The sequence below is a fragment of the Prosopis cineraria genome, unplaced genomic scaffold, assembly GCF_029017545.1.
Source record: "Prosopis cineraria cultivar Desert tree isolate PC_DT_omini unplaced genomic scaffold, ASM2901754v1 PC1, whole genome shotgun sequence".
NCBI classification, from domain to species: domain Eukaryota; kingdom Viridiplantae; phylum Streptophyta; class Magnoliopsida; order Fabales; family Fabaceae; genus Prosopis; species Prosopis cineraria.
Window position 1 is genome coordinate 38,241,045 of NW_026555332.1, and position 20,060 is coordinate 38,261,104.

The window sequence follows — 20,060 nt, forward strand, 5'->3', positions numbered from 1 at the left end:
ATGATATTTTAAAATATTTTATAATATTAAATTGAGAAATATTTCTTTCATTCCAAATTATAAGGCACTTTTAAAAATAATTTTTTTTAAAATATAAATATTTTGGATAGATTAAGATTTTATTAAATGTACCAATTTTAATATTATTATTTTTTTCTTTATAATTAATTTTTATTACTCTCTTTTTTATATATTAAATGATGAGTATCTTTAAAAGTTCATATTTTTATTTTAAAAAAATAAATTTATTAAATAAATTTAATAAAATTTATCAATAAAATTTTATTTAAAATTGTTTTATAATTTAAGATGAATAAAGAACTTTGAATTATTATAAACTTTATTATACAGATGAAGATATGCCTTCTTAAAAAAGAAAAAAAAGAAAGAAATGGTAATAATGTGATTGCTTTAGAAATTAGAACTGTATATATAAATGTGATCATCACTTTGCAGCCAATCAGCGCGGCTTCTCCTTCCTTCGTTCCTTAGTCTTCAAATTCATTACTTCTCTTCTGCCTTCTTCTTTACCTTCTGCTTCTGGTTTTCCTGCGAATTTAACTCATCTACTTCGAAGCTTTATCAGTGAAATTCATGGCTAATCATTATCGTCGTCATCATGAAGCATTTGACGAGGAGTGTGATTACCTGTTCAAAGCCGTTCTGATTGGGGATTCAGGAGTCGGGAAATCGAATCTTCTTTCGAGGTTCGCGAACGATGAATTCCGTTTGGATTCGAAGCCAACCATCGGAGTCGAATTTGCTTACAGAAACATCAAAGTCGCCGATAAACTCATCAAAGCTCAGATATGGGACACCGCCGGCCAAGAAAGGTTCCTACTTAATTCACTTTCTTTCTCTTCTTTGCGATCTTTAATTGATGGTTTCCTGCTCTGCAGCTCTGTTTTCTGATCGATCTTCGTATGTGCCGATGAGTTTTGTTTCATTCAGTGAATCATCAAATAAAAATTGAAGACCTTTTGAATTTGAAAAACTCAGTTTGGAATTGAATGGCTTTTTAAACATTTTTCTGGTTTCTTCTTCTCGGAAACAAAGTTAGGGAACTTCGGGTTTTCATTCAAAGTTGGGCTCCACGCTGAGGGTTTCCTTAATTCAGACGTTAAATTAATTTGACTTAAATCATTATTAGATTTTGAATTTCCTTGTACTTTTGTTCACATTAATAATGATTTTCCTTCCACTTCTCTTGTCTTGCTTCTGTATATTTCGATTCAAAATTTTAATAACCTAACAGTGATGTTTGTTTGCTTTCGGTTTGTTTTGTTGGGTTTCGTTTTGGAGGCAATATTGTTTGCTTTTGTTAGGGTGAAACCGAAAAAAAGAGAGAAAAATCAGGAACAGTGACGTGGGACTTTTGAAGTATCTCAATTTACGATGATTCCCAAGTCCATTCGGTTTTAGCAAGTTTAGCATTGGCTGTTTTATATAAGGTAAAAAAATATTTTAACACACACATATCACATTGTTTTTATAAGTCATTTTATATATATATATATATATATAATAAAAGACAGGTTATTTATTGCTTTCCTTCTAATTTTATTTTACCCTTTCACCAATTTTAAATGAGTAAGATAACGAGTCATATATGATAGGGAGAATATTTTTAAAAATGATATATTTGATACAGGTAATGAGAATTTTTTTATTTTTTAAACAATACGAGTGATTTAACACATTTAATTAATTTGGTTATGATAACATTATGCTAGATAGTAGATACTGTATGAAAAATTAAAGTTTATTTTTAACCAGATATATAGGACGTAAAATAATCAATTCTTAATAAACATATATTTTTTTTTAAGTAAGACATACTTTGATATATTTATGTATATTTTTTTTTGTATATATAGGCGAATTTTTGGCAAGGATAGTAGGAATGTACGATGAGGATTTTTCAAACTGTGGGCCCATCAAATTTTTTTATTTTTTTAACCATCATATTTGTTTTGGCTGTTTTTCACTTTTTTTGATACAATTGTTTGGGTGTTTGGACTTATATTATTAAAATTAAATTTTATGTTGAAAATTTTAATTAAGTTTTATGTTGGTAATTGAACAATTTTTTAATGTTATATTCCATTTATTAAATTATCCAGTTATTTCATTTATTTCATTTCATGTAACAAACAAATTCAATAAAAGGTCCCTGCAAGGTCAAGTCACTTGTATCTGTTGGTTTATTAGATGTGGTGTCACACAAAAACATGTTCGTGAAAATAACATTTCACATGTTGATTCGCTCTGTCTCTTCAGTATGAGATAAGAACAAGTACTCTCTTTTTTTGTTTCTGCATGCATGCTAGAAGAGTTTTTTTTTTTCCTCCTTAAAAAAGAAGTCTTATTCAATCAAATTGAAGTGAGAAAATGTCATTAAAAGTTGTTTAGCAAGAGAATAGGGCTAACCCTAAATTAGAAAATTTTTAGCTATCTACATTCTTTATTAGATCGATCCTTCTTGCTTCTATACTCGCCATAGATTTCATTCTTAATTAACAAAACGTTATCTTGCATTGATTGCTTTCTGAAGGCAATTAAAAATCTTGACTAAAATATGGCAATTAAATTAGTGAGCTCCAAGATAGAAATTACTCTTTAGACAATGATATCTAAACACCCAAAGTTTATAAAATTGTCATTTAAGCACCTAATTAATAGCAGATTCAAAACACTTTTTTAACAAGTCCAACAATATAAAGAAGCACTTTTAACAATAACAACTAGTTTTTATAATTTTTAAGTTGAATTTTAATTTCGATAGCTCTTTTTTTTTTAATTGTCAACTTCGCAAATTAACTTTTAGGTTTTTATTTCTTTTATTTTGATTAGAATTATGTGGGGGAAAGTAGTACAGAAAGGCATATTGGTAATGAATGGGGGTAGAGGGAAGCATGTGACATAAAGGAAGGTTGTTCACCAACCCTACATTTCAGCATTTTCTTTTTTTATATAAAATCATCACTGCTCGTTAATCATTTCACTTCTCATTTAATTTTGATCCTTTAATCTATAAAATGCCTTTCCTTCCTCATACTCATTCATTGCATCCTAGATTCAATCACCTAACTCAAAAAGAGAACACTTACCAAAATCCTTTTCTTTTTCTTCAATAATTAAACTGGGTATCCTTTCATTTTGGGTTTTATGACACGCTTGCTTATAGATTCTTTAATTGAATGCATCGTGAATTATTGCGCTCAGTCAGATTGCACATAATTTCATAAATTTTTTAGAGGTGTGAAAATATTTTTTTAAAAAAAATTGAAAATGAATCTCTTAATTTTTAAATTCATTCAAGTAATCTTGTACTATTAATTCATTATTTTTGTGATGAAAATGTAATATATTTAAGCAGTTATTTGAATTTTTTTAAAAAAATTACTTAGACATGATTCATATAATTCAAGAGAGTTATTCATACAAGAAAAAATAATGCTTGAAATCATTGTCAATTATGTGTCATGCTTGCATGTAGTACTGTAAGAAATTAGAATGAGCCTAGCTTTTGTTCATCATCAGTGAATGTTAATCCCAAGACTTGTGAACAATCTATCATATTATAAAATTTGTGTTATATATTGATATGAAAGCCTTTTCTTTTTTTTTCGCCCATATACTGATTCATGCACACATACATAGATGTTACTGTCTAATTGCTTTGACTTTACATTTTGCTCACACATAAACAAAAATGTCCAATTAATTGTATTATTACAACGCAGGTTTAGAGCAATCACGAGTTCATACTACAGAGGAGCCTTGGGAGCATTACTAGTGTACGACATTACCAAAAAGGAAACCTACGAGAGCGTGAGAAAATGGCTTAGGGAGCTCCGGGAGTTTGGGAACGACGACATGGTCATCATCCTGGTTGGCAACAAATCCGATCTGATGGAATCAAGACAAGTGGATGAAGAAGAAGGCAGGAAGCTGGCAGAAGCAGAAGGCCTGTGTTTCATGGAAACCTCAGCATTGCAGAATGTCAACGTTGAAGAAGCCTTCTTGCATATGATCAACAAGATTCATGATATCACCAACCACAAGATGACCTTGGAAGCTGCTAACGACATTAATAATGTTGCCAGATACAATATTCCTTCTGGGAAGGAGATCAATTTGGCTCTTGACGAAGTTACTGCTACCAAACAGCCCACTAATTGCTGTTCTAGATGATTCATTATGAATCCCTTTAATTTGATTTTTCGATTTCATTTGCCACTATATATATATATATAGCCTTGTGTAAAGATCTTTAAGCTTTTGATGACATCGAGTTTTTTTAGTTGAAAATATAGTACTAAATGACATTCTTTTTTAAAAGCCTTGAGGTTCATCTGTAAAAAGAACTATTGACACGTTTTTGTTGAAACTTGATAACAAATATCATTCACTGACTCGCATTAATTTGACACTCTGTTTTTGAGTTTCTTAGCCACGATTATGTTCATTATCGGATTTTTTTTTATTCACACTATAACTACCCCAGCAAGAATGCAAAAGACAATATATAGTTGAAATGGGACAAGAAAGTTGTTATAAATTAAAGCACCATAAAATACTCTAATTAACTCTGGTTTAGTTTTAGTTATGAGCTTTTGGTAACAGATCGAGAAAGGCCATATATGTTTTCTGTTATTTTTCTATCGTTATATCAACCTGGAAAAACCTTAATTGTTACTCGAATGAATTAAAACTGGCTTTTGAGTTTCACCATCATCACCATGCTTTAATTAATTAAACCGGCATTCGCAAATAGTCACATGTTAATGCAAACAATGGTGGGAAGAAAGAGAGACGACTCCTTTATTCAGTAAAAAGCCGAGTAACTAACTATAAAAGAAGTTGAAACAAAAATTATAAGATAAAAAATATTGTTAGTAGGTAGTCTATTCATAATTTTGTAAGTTTCTTGTAAGTTAGGATAATCATTTGAAGCCAACTCTCTAGATTTACCATACTAACGTGATATGTACAAGAAAAAGTTTTTCAACATTCTTTTTTCCCTTATCTTCTTTCCAGTATATGTAGTCTTTTTTTTTTTTTAATGATAATAGATATACTGTAAATTGTATCTTTTCAACATAATGTGAATTTGAAGTTATAATTTTCTAAAGCGATATGTTTGTTTGTGATTTGCCAGTGTGATTTTACAGCTTTTGAGGCAAATCACACTGATGCCAAAATCAACGGGGAGCCAAAAACAATCTAAACTTAACCTTATACATGTTCGTGTTAAACTGCAATTTTTTTCTTTATCGATATAGATGTGTGTGTAGAAACTACATTATTTATGAATTATAAAACAATATGATTTTGTTTCTCAAGTTTCATATGTACAACACATTGATCCTACTTTCTAAAAAAATATCATCGCTTCAAGAAATAATTCCAATTCTTGAGTACTTAATATATATACTCTCAACAATAAACATTCTAGAGGATGAATACACTTTTTGCTTTTTAAACAAATAGACCATTTAGTATTTAATTACCACTGAAATCAGCACTATAAGGAGACGCATGTGTGCTGAACAACCGCCCTAACTTTAAGCACCATTTCTTGTCCAGCGACCACATTCGGAAAGGAATATATTTCTATTTTATATCACAAGAACATTCCCATTAGCAATTATTAATTTTATTATTATTTGCCATTCTTATGAGTAATTATTTACTTCCACTTTAATTTCAAATTTGCATGGCCCAATTGGTAGGTAAGAACCGGATCAAGGCAAGTAGAATAACTAGTCCTATTTCTTCTTCTTCTTCTGTTTTTTTTTTTTTAGATTTTATGAGGGTCCATAACTCAAGGAAGTTAAAAATGAGTTAATGGTAGGAACGAAAATCAAGTTATTAATAAGAGGATGAATCACCAACAGGCGTTGATCATAGTAGAAGGGGATATGTTCACTTAAGCACAAGATCTCAAGTTTGATCTGTGCAAATACAGAAAATATCTTTAAAAAAACTACCTCTAATTAAATTTGATAATATTTGAATATGACCCAATTAGATAGCTATATTAAAAAATAACATTTTTTTAATAATTCATCATTCTTTTTCTCCAAGTCTAATTCACCAAATTAAATCAATATAAAATTTTATTAAATCTCATATAAATATAGATAATAATTCATCAAATTAAGTTTTTGAAAAATGATGTTACATTTCATATCATGCCTACTGAAATTAAACATGGGTTCAGCCAGTCAAGGATAAAAACAAAAGGAATGGGAAGAAGGTCCAGCTTTTAAATTGGCAAATTAATTGGGCTTGGCAAATTATATGGGCCTTATGAAGCCGAATAAAGGAGGCCCAGAAAAGGCGGAAAGGTGGCCCGTCATCGTCGGTCAAGCGTGTCAGGAAGTCTTCGTTATCCCTATCCCTGCGGGCAACTCTTTCTGTGTTACACCTACTGAGTCGGTGGGTTCCTATCATCCCATGGAAACTGTGTGGTTTACTCAACTTCGAGGTCGAGGCCCACAAAACATGTTCCACGACCCGCATGTCACTATACCGTTCACTGTCCGCCCTTTTCCATAGTGTTTTCTCGTTTCTGGGTCTCCTTCTCCTCATTTCTACCTTCTGCAAATGTTCAAACTTTGCTTAAACGCTGCGTCCCGCTCAGAATGTGCCGATTGAGAGTGTATGGATTATGAATTTATGATTGTTGATTCATTTCTTCTCTCCGTGCTTGCGCTCACTGATTGGCTCTGTCTCAATTGAGCTGAACATCGGAGATAATGGCGAATTGGATCTCCTCCAAACTCAAAGCCGCTGAGAATATTCTCCAGCAGGCAATTCTCTTAATTTCTCCTCTCTTTCTTCCGTTTTCTTTTTTCCTTTCTGATATTTCGGAAAACAACTGGTGTGGAGGGCTAATTCTGGGCGTTTCTTGATTCAGAAGAATGGGGGACTTGTTATTTTATTCGTCGATTTTTTTATCTCCTGTTTATTAATTACTGATTACTCTGAAGATCATGAGTTTAGACTTTCTCTTTCATATTGAGTTAATGCCATTTTCACTGTATGATTGTGTAACGAACGGTTCAGATCGATAATCAAGCGGCCGAGTCGCTTCGCAAGAATGAGAGGCTTCGATCTGAGGAACCTAGGATAGATTCTACTGCCAAGACAAGCGGTGCTGTATCTTTGAAGGATCAGTTGAAGAAAAGACCGCCGGAGGACAGTAACTATCAGGGCAAACTGCGTGGTGATCCCAATTTTAGCCAGATTAATGATGCACATAAAGACATAGCAAGTGCGCCAAAAGCCTCTCCCAAATCTGTCCCTGCGCTTACAGATGGTGATTGGACTCAACTCCTTAGCACGCCTAATCCGCCTACAGCTTCTGGGAGTAATCACAGTAATGGAGTGACTGCGATTCGTGGTTTAAACAAAAATAATAGGAGGCCGAAGAATTTATCTTCTAATTTATTGGTTCCGGAGGTAAAGAAGAATCAGAAGAGTGGTAACAATGCTTCAAAATCTTCATCGAAGTTAGACACTGTCAAAGAACTTAAGTTGAGTGGAAAGGGTAAGGCTAGTGATGGGGAGGAGTCTACCTCGTCAGGTTCAGCTGGGAGGCACTCAAATGTAGAATCCGAAACTGATGGTAGGCAGGCAAGAAAACAAGGATTGGGTGGTACGGAAAGTGCTACAAGGCATGTAATGGAACAAGATCGTAGGGAAAGTGAAGAAAATGGTTCCTCTGTTGATTATAGCAAACTTCCTCCACCGGAATCTTTACAGTCACTCAATAAAATGCGAGATACCAAAACGGCTATTGATATTGTTCAAGGTCAATCGAAAAGTACAATTAAGGGGAAGAATGGACTTGATGCAGTCTCTGGAAATTCAACATCTGATGATTTGAGAACAGTTTCTTCCGTGTTAAGTGATGTTTCTGATTCAGATACAGACTTCAGTTCATCTGGCTCTGAAAGTGAGCATGAGAGGGAGGAAAGGAAAAGGCGGCGAGAGAGAATTCTTGCTGAGAAAGCAGCAGCTAAAGCAATAGAGGCAATCAAAGAACGGGAGGATATGGTAGCGAAATTAGAGGGTGAGAAGCAAAGCTTGGAGAAAATAGTTGAGGAGAGAGCTAAACAACAAGCACAAGAGGTAACATTATTAATATTATAATGCTGCAAACTTCTTTTTTCTTTTCTTCTGCATTGTAATGTTTTACTTTCAGATTGTAGGATATTAGTTATTGAGGGAAATTTTGGATTTCCAGCCCTGCTTTCCTTTTGGTTATTTATTGGGAGATTTTTATTGTAGTGTTAAATTGTCTCCTTTTGAACTAAAAGTCCTTTACAATTTTACAGGAAGACTATTCTGATTAGTACTTCTTTTTTCTTTTTGTTAATTATTTACTTTATTTTTACACACTCATTCCTTCAGGCTTCACAGCTGCAAACCACTATGATGGAAACAATGGAAGCTGTTGAGTTGGAAAAGCAAAAACATAATAATACTAGAATGGAAGTTCTTGGACGTTTAGCTAAACAGGAGGTATTCCACCCGATTAAGCTATTTTTGTAACAAATATTAATGTTGTGTATTGTTTAACTTATTACATGTTTTGGTAGATAATGTTCCTGTAAATAAATCATTATGTGCATGTTAAAATTTAGTTTTCATGAAAGACTCGATTGATTTTGTTGATAAATATCTGGGATGTTTGCAGACAGCAAATGCTGATCTGGCCAGATCCCTTGCAGCTGCTCAGTGGAACCTTGAAGTAGAGGTATGTTGAGATCCTTACTCAGATGACATACTTCCACCAAGATTTTTTAAAATTTTGGGTGAAAATGTTTGGAGAAGCTTCTGAGTTCCGAGTACTTTTTCTCTTCGGAATATTAATTCACTGACAAGGGTATTTCTTAGAGTTACTTGGCTGCCAAATATTGTTTTCCAGTGTTGCCGCTCTGTTGACATCTGTATGTTTATAAGATATTTTGGTTAGAATTTTTCTGGCATACCCTAATTATGGGATCAATGAAATTATTGGAATCTGGTTTGTAGTTTCTTCTTCATTGACTACTTGCTTGTAGGATGTTATACATTTGCTTACCTGGGTATGACACATCAGCTTACTTTCTCCCCTTATTTTTCCTACATCTAAAGAATCTTTTAAAATTCAAGTCACCTGGAAAATGTGTAGGCAGGAAATGCAGCTTAAATGCTCGACAGCTTTTAGGCAGATTAGTTGTTTTATTTGCCTAATATATTAAAAGAACTGCAGCACACGGAGCAACGAGTAGAACGATCAAAATCTTACAATTCAAATAATTTTATTTGTAATGGATCACAAAGCCAATGATATGAATCAGTGGTTAATTTGTTCTAAATTACTGCTTCCAGAATTTAAATTATATGATCCACAACAATAACAACAACGAGTTTTATCCAATCAAGTGGAGTCAGTTACATGGACTACAAAATGCCATTATACTCTATTAACAACCAAAGCTTTGGAAATATTGTTAACCAAAAATTCCTTTCAATAATTTCATTTAGTACTGTTCTCTTTGGTCTTCCTCTATCTTTCTTTACAGGACTTAGAATTGTTTGTCCCACCCTTCTCATTGGTGCTTCCATTGGTCTTCTTTGAACCTCTTAGATGACTTTCAATCATTTTGTGCACAATAGATGTCACACTCTTTTCTGCATGTGATTTTTATGAATCTTATCTTTGCTTGTATGTCTATACATCCATCTTAACATCCTTATCTCTATTACCCCAGCTTTATACTCTTGTTATCCTTTTAAAGCCCAGCATTCATTGCTATATAGCATAGTTGGTCTTATAAGAGTGCAATAAAACTTTCCTTTAAGCTTCTTAGGATCTTTCAATCACAAAGAAATTGTATGATCAATATCGAGTCACAGAATTGATTAATCATATTGATGGTTGAATTGATGATGAGTTGATAAATTCAAGCCAATGCGGCAAAATAGTAATACCATGAATAAAAAAAATTTGCAAAGGCAATAAATTGGAAATGTTGTGTTGCTATTAAGTGCTTGACTATTCCTCTTACAAAGAAAGAACATGATGTTTTTGATATTATTTCAAGAATTAATTGCATAGAAATTATATGATTAATGAATTTACTATCTTGACTATTTTAGGCATATTATGAAGATATACATATATGCCATGTTTTATAATTCAAGCTATTATCTATTTGTTATTTAATGATATGATTTAATATGTTTTATATTCAAGATCCAAACGTGTGTTTTTCATTTTATGATATACATGCACACCCAATAAAGTTGAATCTACCAAATATGCTCGTTTTGCTTTGACACTTATGCTCACTTGATCCTTGGGTCATTTTTAAACTGCTCGTGAAAATTTGAATATTAATGCATTAACTAGTTATATGTTCTTGGACCAGGTTAAACGAGTAGCAGAACTCCGACAGCAGATTGTGTCAAAAGAGTTGGTTCATGAAGGTACTGTCTCTTGAATTTTAAAATATTGACTCATTGTCAGGTTATTATTTATCATTGGAGAACTTCATTTTTAAAGCTCATTTCCAATGGCACTACAGTACGCTGTTCTCATGGGACTTGTTATTTGCTGAGCTTTGTATAGTACCTCAATTTAGCTCCAGAACATATTAACGCGTTCAAAACTTGTATGATAATCTTTTCATGCAAATACTGAATTAAAGTTTAGGCCAATTAAGGATCTAAGTATTGCCAAGTTGGTGTACTCTTGCATGTTGCAAAATTAGATGATTGATTATTGATTAATAATAATAATATTCCTTTGCAAGAATGTAGGTACAAGTTATAATGATCAACACAGAACTGCAATCCCAGTCCAAGTATAGGGAAATAATGTCAGAGGAGTCTAATTAAAAGATGTTAATGCCATATACAGCTACATTCTTTTGTGTCACTCTTTCTCCAAATGTATGAATACATGTCCAGGATATCCAATTTGACCAAGAGCTGGAATGACATTGATGGCAATCAATTGAAGTTTGCACCATTGAATATGCTGGTGCAATTCTGGTGTGATTATGATGCAAGCCAAAAGTTTAGTCTGCTCACTGAGAAAATGGAAGGAGACTTCATTTCATTCTTCTCACAATTTTTTTAAGCTTGTGCTAATGTGACAATGGCTGGCAACAGTAAAAGAAGTAGGGGCTTAGGTTAAGAACCGGTTGATAGAATTTCATCGAGTTTTTGATCTCTGTGGGGAGAGACCAGTGATCAATTTTGACCATTCCTGCCTTATCTTGTCAACAAATAAACCTACCACCTCCAATGCGTGATGATGTTCCTTGCTACATGATAATCTTAACAAAATTTAGAATTACAGTTCTAAATACTAAAAATCTCAAAGCTCGGTTAAGCATGATTTCATGAATAGGCATAGAATGTAGGGATGGCTGGATGATGGTTAATTCTAGATTGCTAAACAAGCATATGTGAAGGATGATGCAAGACTTTGGGTGTAGCCGGTCAATTATCTCAGTAGCACTGTGGATTGGGTCATGTTGATGATGCAATACTATATGTTGATTAGAATAGGTGGTTCATATGTGATTAGGGACACGATTGATGGTTGGAGTGAAGTTGTGTAGGGTAGGTTCTTGTGGCAACTCAGTAACTGCATCAATTAGGATTGCACTTTGCTGATGGTATAGAGTATGTTTAGTACTAGTGATGTGGTTCTATTGAACCCAGCCTATGTTAAATATGTCTTCCAGTAACTGGTGAAAATTGGTCTGGTTTATATTTTTGCATGATGCATTAGAGATTTAAAAAAGTCAATATTGCACTGAGATGAACTGGCATTGTGATGGTTTGATCTTCTTTAACCTTTCCAGAGCTCCGGAGGAGTATAAAGAATCCTTCTCAAACTGGATCTTCAAAAAACCAGGCAAGTTATACTCTTTATTCGTCATCTTTTGTGTGATCTTATATTCCTTTTTTTTGAAAGCTACATTAACAAATCAAAAGAGATTACACAAGTTCAATAGTGTCTAGAGGATCTTATATTCCTTTTTAAAGCTTTTATGTTAGCTTTTTTTTAGCATGAAATTCCTGACATTTGTTTATCGTTTTTGTTTTGTAGTTAGCTTTGAAAGGGGTTGAATTTGAGAGAGAAATTCTTGAGGCAGAGTATTCTTTCATTAATGATAAAGTTGCACAATTGCAAGATAAGGTAAACTTTAAACTAGTGTGCGGATTTTCCTTGAAAAAGAAGCTTTAGTAGTAACATATTCACTTACTTTTAGTAGTTTTATAGTTTGTACAGATTTTCCTGTCTGTAAGTTAGAAACTCTATTGCCCTCTCGTTGTATCAAAATTCAAATGAATAGTTTTATTATTTGGACTATCTAATAAGACTATAGAAAGATGAGGAAGTGCTCAAAGAATCCATGCTTTAAATATTCCTGTTTCTCCATTATGCTGGAACTTCCATATTTCTCCCATCCATTTCCTGTTATAAAAATCTATGTTCTTATACTGCTTATTTAGTATTGAGTCTTGTCTTGCTAATGTGATTTATTTTAGCTGAATATTTATTAACTTGTTCACTATAGGCTAGGAAACTCGAAGCAGATATTGAATTGACAAGAAAGGATATAGAGGAGCCGACAGAAGTTGAAGTTGAGCTGAAGCGAAGGCTTAGTCAGATGACTGATCATTTAATTCAAAAGCAAGCCAAGGTGTGCCTTTCATGCATCTAACATATGTTTTTCATGATTTTAACCTGAAGTATTATTTTTCATTAATTGAATTGGTTTTTGTTTAAGCAGATTTTGTTGTTCTGCAAAGACTACAGAGAGATACGTACATTTTCTTTCTTGATTAAAAACCTTAAAAAATTATGCTGACCTAATTCTTTTGAGCAGAAATAATGATAAGAATGGGAGTGAAAAGCTTTGGTATGACATAATTATTAGTTGAAATTGAAACTGCTCAGAGATGGATCGCATTGCTATCACTATTCACTCCTGAGCGAGCATGAGTTGTTGCTCTGCTTTTCTATCGATTACATGGGCTTCTTTATGGAGTTCTTGTAGGAACTAAGCTGTAGAAATGTTCTAATTTTCTTATTGGCTTGGGTCCTAGGACCTATACATTAAATTCTTTTCCGTTGATGTATCAAACTATTCTTTCATTTTGCATATTTTGTATTGAGAACCGTTTAAGAGCAACTTTATATCTTAGCTGGAAATTGTGCTGCTTTTAGAGATCTTATTTAATAAGAGCTACTGGACAGGTTGAAGCCCTTTCCTCAGAGAAAGCGAGTCTTGTATTTAGAATCGAGGTATGTTGCCAACTAAGATCATGCTGCAAATTCTCAGAAATTTGGATATGCTTTAATCCTCAATTTTCTTAATCAACTTGGCAGACAGTGTCAAGGTTGCTGGACGAAAACATGTCAAGCGCCTCCACGTCAATGGACTTGGAATCAGGGATATGGCAACTCTCTAATTCAAAGTTGAAGCCTATGTTACAAGAGAGGTATCGTTCAGGCAAGAAACAGTTGGTGTCACTGCTTCGACAGTTAGATCATGTTTTCGTGGTTGGCGCCCTTTTCCTGAGAAGGAATCCGAGGGCAAAATTATGGTCTTTGGTTTACGTTATTTGCCTTCATTTCTGGGTGCTTTACATTTTCATGTCTCATTCTGGCGCTTCCAACGAGGGTAGATCTGGCGCTGTGATATCTCTGGAAAATATTAACAACACTGGAGCATGATTTTGTTACGATGCCTTGTTCCTTGTATGGCTTAGCTTGCCTCACCTTTTGGGAGGTCTTCATTGCATTGAGTGTTCAACACCCCCGTGAGTATCATGATGAAAGCAAATGCTTGTAGATGCATATTACATTATGTGGGGACATAGGGCTGAACATGGACCTGACTGGCCAAGCTGCTCATTAGCCTGGGGTCGGGTCTGGCCTAGTTAGGTTTTCAGCAAGGTTACCTCAGCCCATGGGCCAGTCAAGATGGGATGGGCTGGGTTGGACCATGTTAAAGGCCTAGTCCAGTCCAACATGTTTTTAAAAGAAAAGACAAAGGCAAGCACGTGACTTGGGTTTCAAAACATTAGTGAAGTCCCAGGAAAGGTGAGATGAATCTCCATTTTATAGTACAAAAAAGCAATTATAACAGTACATAGGAACTTCATTTGGTAGAAGGGATTGTTGGTTCCTTTAAGATTTTGGGGCATTGTATTCTTCACTGAAAAAACTGAAACATTTAATATGTATTCGAGCAAAATGAAATCCCAGTTGTAAAATCATGAATATATACACGCACACAAAAAGTGCTAGAAATTAGAATTTAGATCCTGAAATTTGAAATAGTAATGATGCATGGACATGAAAAAGACGCTGTACATGATGAAGAACTGAAATATGAGTAAGTTGCGGTGGCCGTGGCTTGCTTCACATAAAATCAATATCGTCTTCAGCCAAAAAAATGCTTACCTGCAAATAATTATCTATAGATTGCTTGATATATATAAAACAACCCGTAATAACATTCACAGTGCACAAAATCGTTATCATCTTCAACCAGAAATCAAGATGCACCACGATAAATCTTAATAGCAACCATCAAATGGAAGCCAACAAGCAAACTAATCTTAGCTAGCATTTGGATTCATAAATTTGAATTTTCAATTTGGATTTCAAATCCCACATCTTAAGTATACACATTTAAAATTTTTTGTTTGAATAGTTAGAGAGGTTATTATTATTAAGCAATACTCTGACAGTGCATATGGAGGTTTGAAATAATAAGAGTTTATAAATTACAAAGGAATTAAAATAAAGTTTGAAGTTGGATAAACTTCTATCCATAAATTTTTAGTTGTCTAAATAAGAGATTTGGTTCAAATTCAAATCTAATTAAAAGAATCACATTGGCATGAAATTGCAAACAATTTAACCATGTGACTGGTCAAAGTTAACAAAACATATCAAGTTCTGACGAGGCAAACCTAACAATACTTAATAGCATTCATCAAACATGTCATAGTTAAATGAAATCACAACAGAAGTAAGCATTTTCTTTATACACAAAGTTTAAACGTGTAAAAACCACATCAATTGCAAATTTCTCATTTTTCTTACAAATGTTACAGGGGAACTTGTAAATCATCACAAAATGAAAGTTTTGCGCTTTATTTTGAGGCCAAAAATGGCAAAGGAAGAGCTGTGAAATTTTATGAAGTAACCAGTGAAAGTGGGGAAACATTAAATGAATATATAATATTTGATGATCCTATGTGAAAAACATACTAGATGACATGTAAAAGTCACAAGTTGACACCTACATTATCGAAGACATCTAAAACATAGAAACAATATTTAATTTTTTTAATAAATTATCACATTATTATTGTAATATTAATTTATTAATAGGCCGTCAAACTGCTGCAAATGGCATTGGCCCAACTACTGGCACCAATGGTCAAACTAGTCAAAGGAGGGTTAACATAGTCAAAGGGCTTTTCAGTAATTTTACACCCGTTTCAAATTGCTGCTCCCCAGTCAGAAAGAATCTATTAGTAATTGATTTCTTTACATGATAATTCTCTACAGTAGCCAATGCTGCAGCAGGCTTGAGCAAATGAATTGGTGAATAATCGATTACATTACACAAACAAATCACTATCCAATATTTCATTGAATTATCTGAGCGTCAAAGAGTCTAAAGTGCACCGAGCTAAACATCACAACTTACAGAGTGCCCTTAAAGGACACCTTAGATTCAGAGCACCCATAATGATGAACCACGACAGCTTCAAGTTCAGTGGAAAATCAGAGCCTCAACAAGAATAACAACCAAGTGCTAACCCATCTTCAGTGCATCACCACCTTGCCCTTTGCTTGTTCTACACCTTGCATATCAAGTTCATAACAAACTAATAAAACACCTAATGATGCCATGAATACTACGATACAGCAAAAAACTTCAGGCATTTTTTATTAAAAATTATTTATAAATAGTTGCAATATGTCCAAACCAAACAATCCTGCAGTGCGATCTTTGCTCAATAACTTGCAGCATCAAGATTCACGACTCCCACATAATAACATAAAGGCAAGGAGCATCAATTAATATACAAAATCTAAAGTAAGCAGTTTCTGTTTTACTGCCTTCAGCCATTCGCAATGATGAGTTTTTTTTTTTTTTTTTTTAAACGTGGATTTTCATTTCCTTGCATAACAGTGCAGGGAATGTTCTGGTTCTAGTAATAACTAATTAGTGGGGCCGTACTCACTATTTATAACTTATGAATAGTATGGCTCCCTATAAATTTTATATTATATATAGATAGTTATTTAGACTAGAAATATTTCCCAGACATGTATGATGGTAGTCAAATTAAAAAAAAAATGAAATAAACACAACCCGTAGAAGTATACAATATCCATAGGTGTAAGAAATGTCACTTCAATAAATAATGAGGAGCAATAGGTGATATTATTTTACATAATATATTGATGGGTCATGGAAGCATTAGGCCCAATTTTCTCGCTATATATATATAGAACATATGACACGAGATTAGGCAACTGAAAAATTTGCCTCACCACACACAACCCAAACAGGAATTGAAAAAAGTTTATCTCAACCAAGTTGAAGCAAAAGCTACTCAGAGCAGTTTAAAAAGCGTGTCCTGTAAGGTAAAGGCTTCAAGATATTCTAATACACAGAACAGTCATGAATTAAATCCAAGATGCCTTTCAAAATATATATATATATATATATATTAACTGTGCAGAAACACAGACTGGAACAGCATGGTCCATGTCCCATTATCATAAAGTCTAGCAATTGTCTCTCTTCAAGTATGTTGGACACTTGAGTAAATTAATGAGCATAATATCATATACAATCAACATTAAGGTCAATTAAACAAATCCCAACTCATTAAACCATGAGAAAAGGGGGCACAAAGAATTTAGCCAACATATGTTTTGCAAGTAAAAGCAAATTGTCACTCACCAGTTTGGTCCTTCTTGAGGAAGATTACGATTGTAGAGTGGAAATTCAAAGAGAAAAAATGTTTTGAACCACGAGGGCAAGCTTCCATAGACAGAGGGAAGCAGCGGAATTAAAGGGCTGAAACAAGGATTTAGCTTAGTTGTCTCTCCTTTAAGATACACTTAAATGCAAATAATTACATGAGGTAAATCTAACCTTGTCCTTCGTTTGTATATCCGATAAGCTTCCACGTTTCCAAACTTCTTATCTGCTGATTCCTGTTTCCATTAATTCAATCATCCATCAGCTATGTCAAAAAATTGCAGCACCATTTTGAATATGTCAGAGGCAAGAGGCAAACCTCAAGTAGCGGAATTCCACTGACGAAAAGAAGCAACAACGTGAGAAAGATCGGTCCCAAGATTACCAACCATTCAGCACCCTCCAGAACTGGTGCAGAAGCCACAAAAATTCCCCACCAAAGCAGAATCTGGTTAAGCATTCAAGAAGTTCAGCTAGTTAGTTTTCCACAGGAATTTCCAATGAAATAAGAAATATTACTAGAAGAGAAACCAAAATATAAGATTACAAGATCAACAAGGACAATATGCATTGTCTATTGCAAAGCAATATTTACCACAATAAGAATATAGTCAGCTAAAAGGTATAATCACAAAACTGTAAAACCAAAAGAACATCCAGCAGCAGAGCATCAATTCTGGAATAGTGGCGGCGGCACTAACCTCACCAAAATAGTTAGGATGACGGGAATATTTCCAGAGTCCAACATCGCACCATTTCCCTCTATTTTCTGGTGATCCTTTAAATCTCAACTTCTGCTGATCCGCTGTACCTTCAACTATAAAACCGACACACCACATAATCCACCCCACTACATCCTCAGCCCGTAGAAAAGGATTTCTGTCACTAGCATTGATCACTGTAACAGGTAAACTCACAGTCCACACCCAGACAGCCTGCATTAGTTAAAAGAGAATCCCACAATACATTAGACTACAAATTATGTGGTCAATATACCATTTCAAACATAGGGGAAGAAAGAAACCTGAAATGTCCAAAATATTGCCAATTTTCCCAAATTACTACGCATGTCATCAAAACGGCGATCCTCTCCCCATTGCAAAATCCTAGTAAGAGTATTTGGAAAGTAAATATGATAAGACATCCACAAAGAAACACTACAACGCATAATGGTTTAATGTTAAGATGCTTGCCATTTGCTATGTCAAAGGCTGACACAATATTAGCCTTGAAAAATGGGAGAGAACTCACATGTTAAACAAAACTTAATTACTTAAACATCCCACAATAATTTGCCACGATTGCAATTATGCATCACGAATTGCCCTATGGTTGCCAAGAAATTGAGGATTAAAAAGAGTGTCTGACACGTTACATTATGTTGCGTGGGATTGATTAATGTCTTATGCGACATGTCATACATAATTAGGACAATGGGAGCCAAGAGTCTACATAAATAACTCAATAGACTTGTTCAATGGGAACTTTAGAATTTGAAATCAATTTATCTTTTATACCCTATAGGCTATAGCCACCAATTCATTCCTCTTCAATTTACTCACTTCAAAAACAAGAGAACTATGCAAGACATCATTCACTTTTCTGCTGACAGTAACATATGTAACACACCTAAATAAGAGGAAAAGCGCCAGGCGAAGACCCCATAATACAACAAGCAATGTCAGGATCACCTGAAAAAGAGAGCGATTTATCATGGGACAAATGGTAGGAGTTAATATGATAATTCACCAGATAAACACCAAAAGATAATGATACCTGTCGAAAATACCATGTTCCTTTCAGCACGAGTGTCAATATAGCAAGTATTATGAAATTCGTGCTTCCTTTCAAGAGAAAGAAGAAAAAGAGTTATTTGAACGATTATGTAAGGCATGACTGGTTGCAGAGTTCATTCATTGATTCTACATTATTTGAATTTCAACGTACTTATCTTTTTCTTCTCATTCCCCAGTAACAAAACAATCAAATTGAACCGTAAGAATTAAAATTAGAATACCACACCAGAAAAGAAGACTGCCGTACCTGCAAAATCAGTGACTTTGTCGAATTTGAGCAGTGCGGTGATCACAAAAAACATAAACTGATATCCGATCTGGAGCAGGAAACCAACAAAAGAAAAAGAAAAATAAAAGGCACGCAATCAAACCAAAAAACTTCAACTTTCACGAAAAACACAAGTTGGGCGGGAGTAAGTAGCTATGGATAGAGAGTTACAGTGACCATGGCAGTTAGGGCTAGAAAATGGGAGTCGATAACAGTACCCATGATGTTACTTCTTAGTGGTTTAGAAGGTTAGCTTTCTTGCTTTGCAAGGTGTTTCAAAAAGGAAAAGCCCATTACAATTAGGTGTGTAAGCAAACGTTGACAAGGAAGAGGAAGAAGAAGAAGAAGATGGAATGTTTGAGGTAGAGATTTGAACACGTAGGCGTCATGAGGATGAAAGGAATTTCCATTGCCAGCGATTCTAAATTCTAATTACCTCTTTCAAGCCAGCCGGCTAACGTTATCCACTCCTCTCACAGTGTTCTGCCGTCTTGGCTCTTTCTTTTTTCTAATTTCCCCCACTTTCCACTTTCTCCCAATGAACTTTTTTTTTTTTTTTTGGTTTTTCTAATCTCTATCTGCATTCATCTAATCTAACTCAGAACTGGGATTGATTTGATCCCCTGCAATATTCCACACGAAATCATCAATGTATCTGAGATAAAAATAAAGTAAAATACTTATAACCACTTATTAAAATTAAACAAAGTAGTTAAGCTATTAATTTTAGTTAAAGATAAAAAAATTTTATATACATACCACGTTCCCTCTTATAATTAATAATTTTTGATAAAAATAATATTAAAAAAATTAATTAATATTTTATTAAGTGACTTATAATAAAGATCATTCTTCTCTTCTATAAGGTATCTTAATATATATATATATATATATATATATATATCAATTAAATAGTAATGAGCTCCAAAGTTATAACTTTACATTCCGTGA

At 33.8% G+C, this 20,060-nt stretch overlaps 3 protein-coding genes across 4 annotated transcripts; 2 read left to right on the forward strand and 1 right to left on the reverse strand.

Annotated features, from left to right (window-relative positions):
* Positions 1-456: 456 nt before the first annotated feature.
* Positions 457-4,314, forward strand: LOC129303610 (ras-related protein RABA6b-like). The gene is made up of 2 exons (XM_054943070.1): positions 457-833; positions 3,747-4,314. The coding sequence occupies exons 1-2, from the start codon at positions 595-597 to the stop codon at positions 4,195-4,197; spliced, it is 690 nt and encodes a 229-aa protein (XP_054799045.1). The 5' UTR covers positions 457-594; the 3' UTR covers positions 4,198-4,314.
* A 2,131-nt stretch (positions 4,315-6,445) lies between these two features.
* LOC129296474 (golgin candidate 2) lies at positions 6,446-14,313 on the forward strand. Its single transcript, XM_054935104.1, has 10 exons — positions 6,446-6,821; positions 7,078-8,145; positions 8,428-8,538; positions 8,714-8,773; positions 10,434-10,491; positions 11,880-11,932; positions 12,128-12,217; positions 12,600-12,725; positions 13,283-13,330; positions 13,415-14,313. Exons 1-10 carry the CDS (start codon positions 6,768-6,770, stop codon positions 13,760-13,762), a joined length of 2,016 nt encoding a protein of 671 aa, XP_054791079.1. The 5' UTR covers positions 6,446-6,767; the 3' UTR covers positions 13,763-14,313.
* A 1,195-nt stretch (positions 14,314-15,508) lies between these two features.
* On the reverse strand, positions 15,509-19,537 carry LOC129311507 (uncharacterized). 2 transcript variants are annotated; one of them, XM_054953871.1, is made up of 10 exons: positions 19,281-19,537; positions 19,089-19,158; positions 18,822-18,889; positions 18,675-18,736; positions 18,070-18,151; positions 17,747-17,980; positions 17,365-17,493; positions 17,220-17,281; positions 17,025-17,141; positions 15,509-15,912 (listed from the first exon to the last, which is right to left on the reverse strand). In XM_054953871.1, exons 1-10 carry the CDS (start codon positions 19,329-19,331, stop codon positions 15,864-15,866), a joined length of 924 nt encoding a protein of 307 aa, XP_054809846.1. In that variant the 5' UTR covers positions 19,332-19,537; the 3' UTR covers positions 15,509-15,863. The 2 variants fall into 2 exon arrangements, with proteins under 2 accessions (XP_054809846.1, XP_054809916.1); XM_054953941.1 differs by having other exon boundaries at positions 15,509-15,906; positions 19,281-19,536.
* Positions 19,538-20,060: the final 523 nt, after the last annotated feature.

What these genes read in the sequence shown, in the direction of transcription:
- LOC129311507 (XM_054953871.1), bottom strand. Translation starts at nt 19,331, where the DNA reads ATGGGTACTGTTATCGACTCCCATTTTCTAGCCCTAACTGCCATGGTC. An exon ending in GAACATGGTATTTTCGACAG is followed by an intron (nt 18,737 to 18,821) that starts GTATCATTATCT and finishes TCTCTTTTTCAG; the next exon opens with GTGATCCTGACATTGCTTGT. An exon ending in ATCCTAACTATTTTGGTGAG is followed by an intron (nt 17,494 to 17,746) that starts GTTAGTGCCGCC and finishes ATGCTTAACCAG; the next exon opens with ATTCTGCTTTGGTGGGGAAT.
- LOC129296474 (XM_054935104.1), top strand. Translation starts at nt 6,768, where the DNA reads ATGGCGAATTGGATCTCCTCCAAACTCAAAGCCGCTGAGAATATTCTC. An exon ending in AAAAGAGTTGGTTCATGAAG is followed by an intron (nt 10,492 to 11,879) that starts GTACTGTCTCTT and finishes TAACCTTTCCAG; the next exon opens with AGCTCCGGAGGAGTATAAAG. An exon ending in CTGGATCTTCAAAAAACCAG is followed by an intron (nt 11,933 to 12,127) that starts GCAAGTTATACT and finishes TTTGTTTTGTAG; the next exon opens with TTAGCTTTGAAAGGGGTTGA.
- LOC129303610 (XM_054943070.1), top strand. Translation starts at nt 595, where the DNA reads ATGGCTAATCATTATCGTCGTCATCATGAAGCATTTGACGAGGAGTGT. An exon ending in GACACCGCCGGCCAAGAAAG is followed by an intron (nt 834 to 3,746) that starts GTTCCTACTTAA and finishes ATTACAACGCAG; the next exon opens with GTTTAGAGCAATCACGAGTT.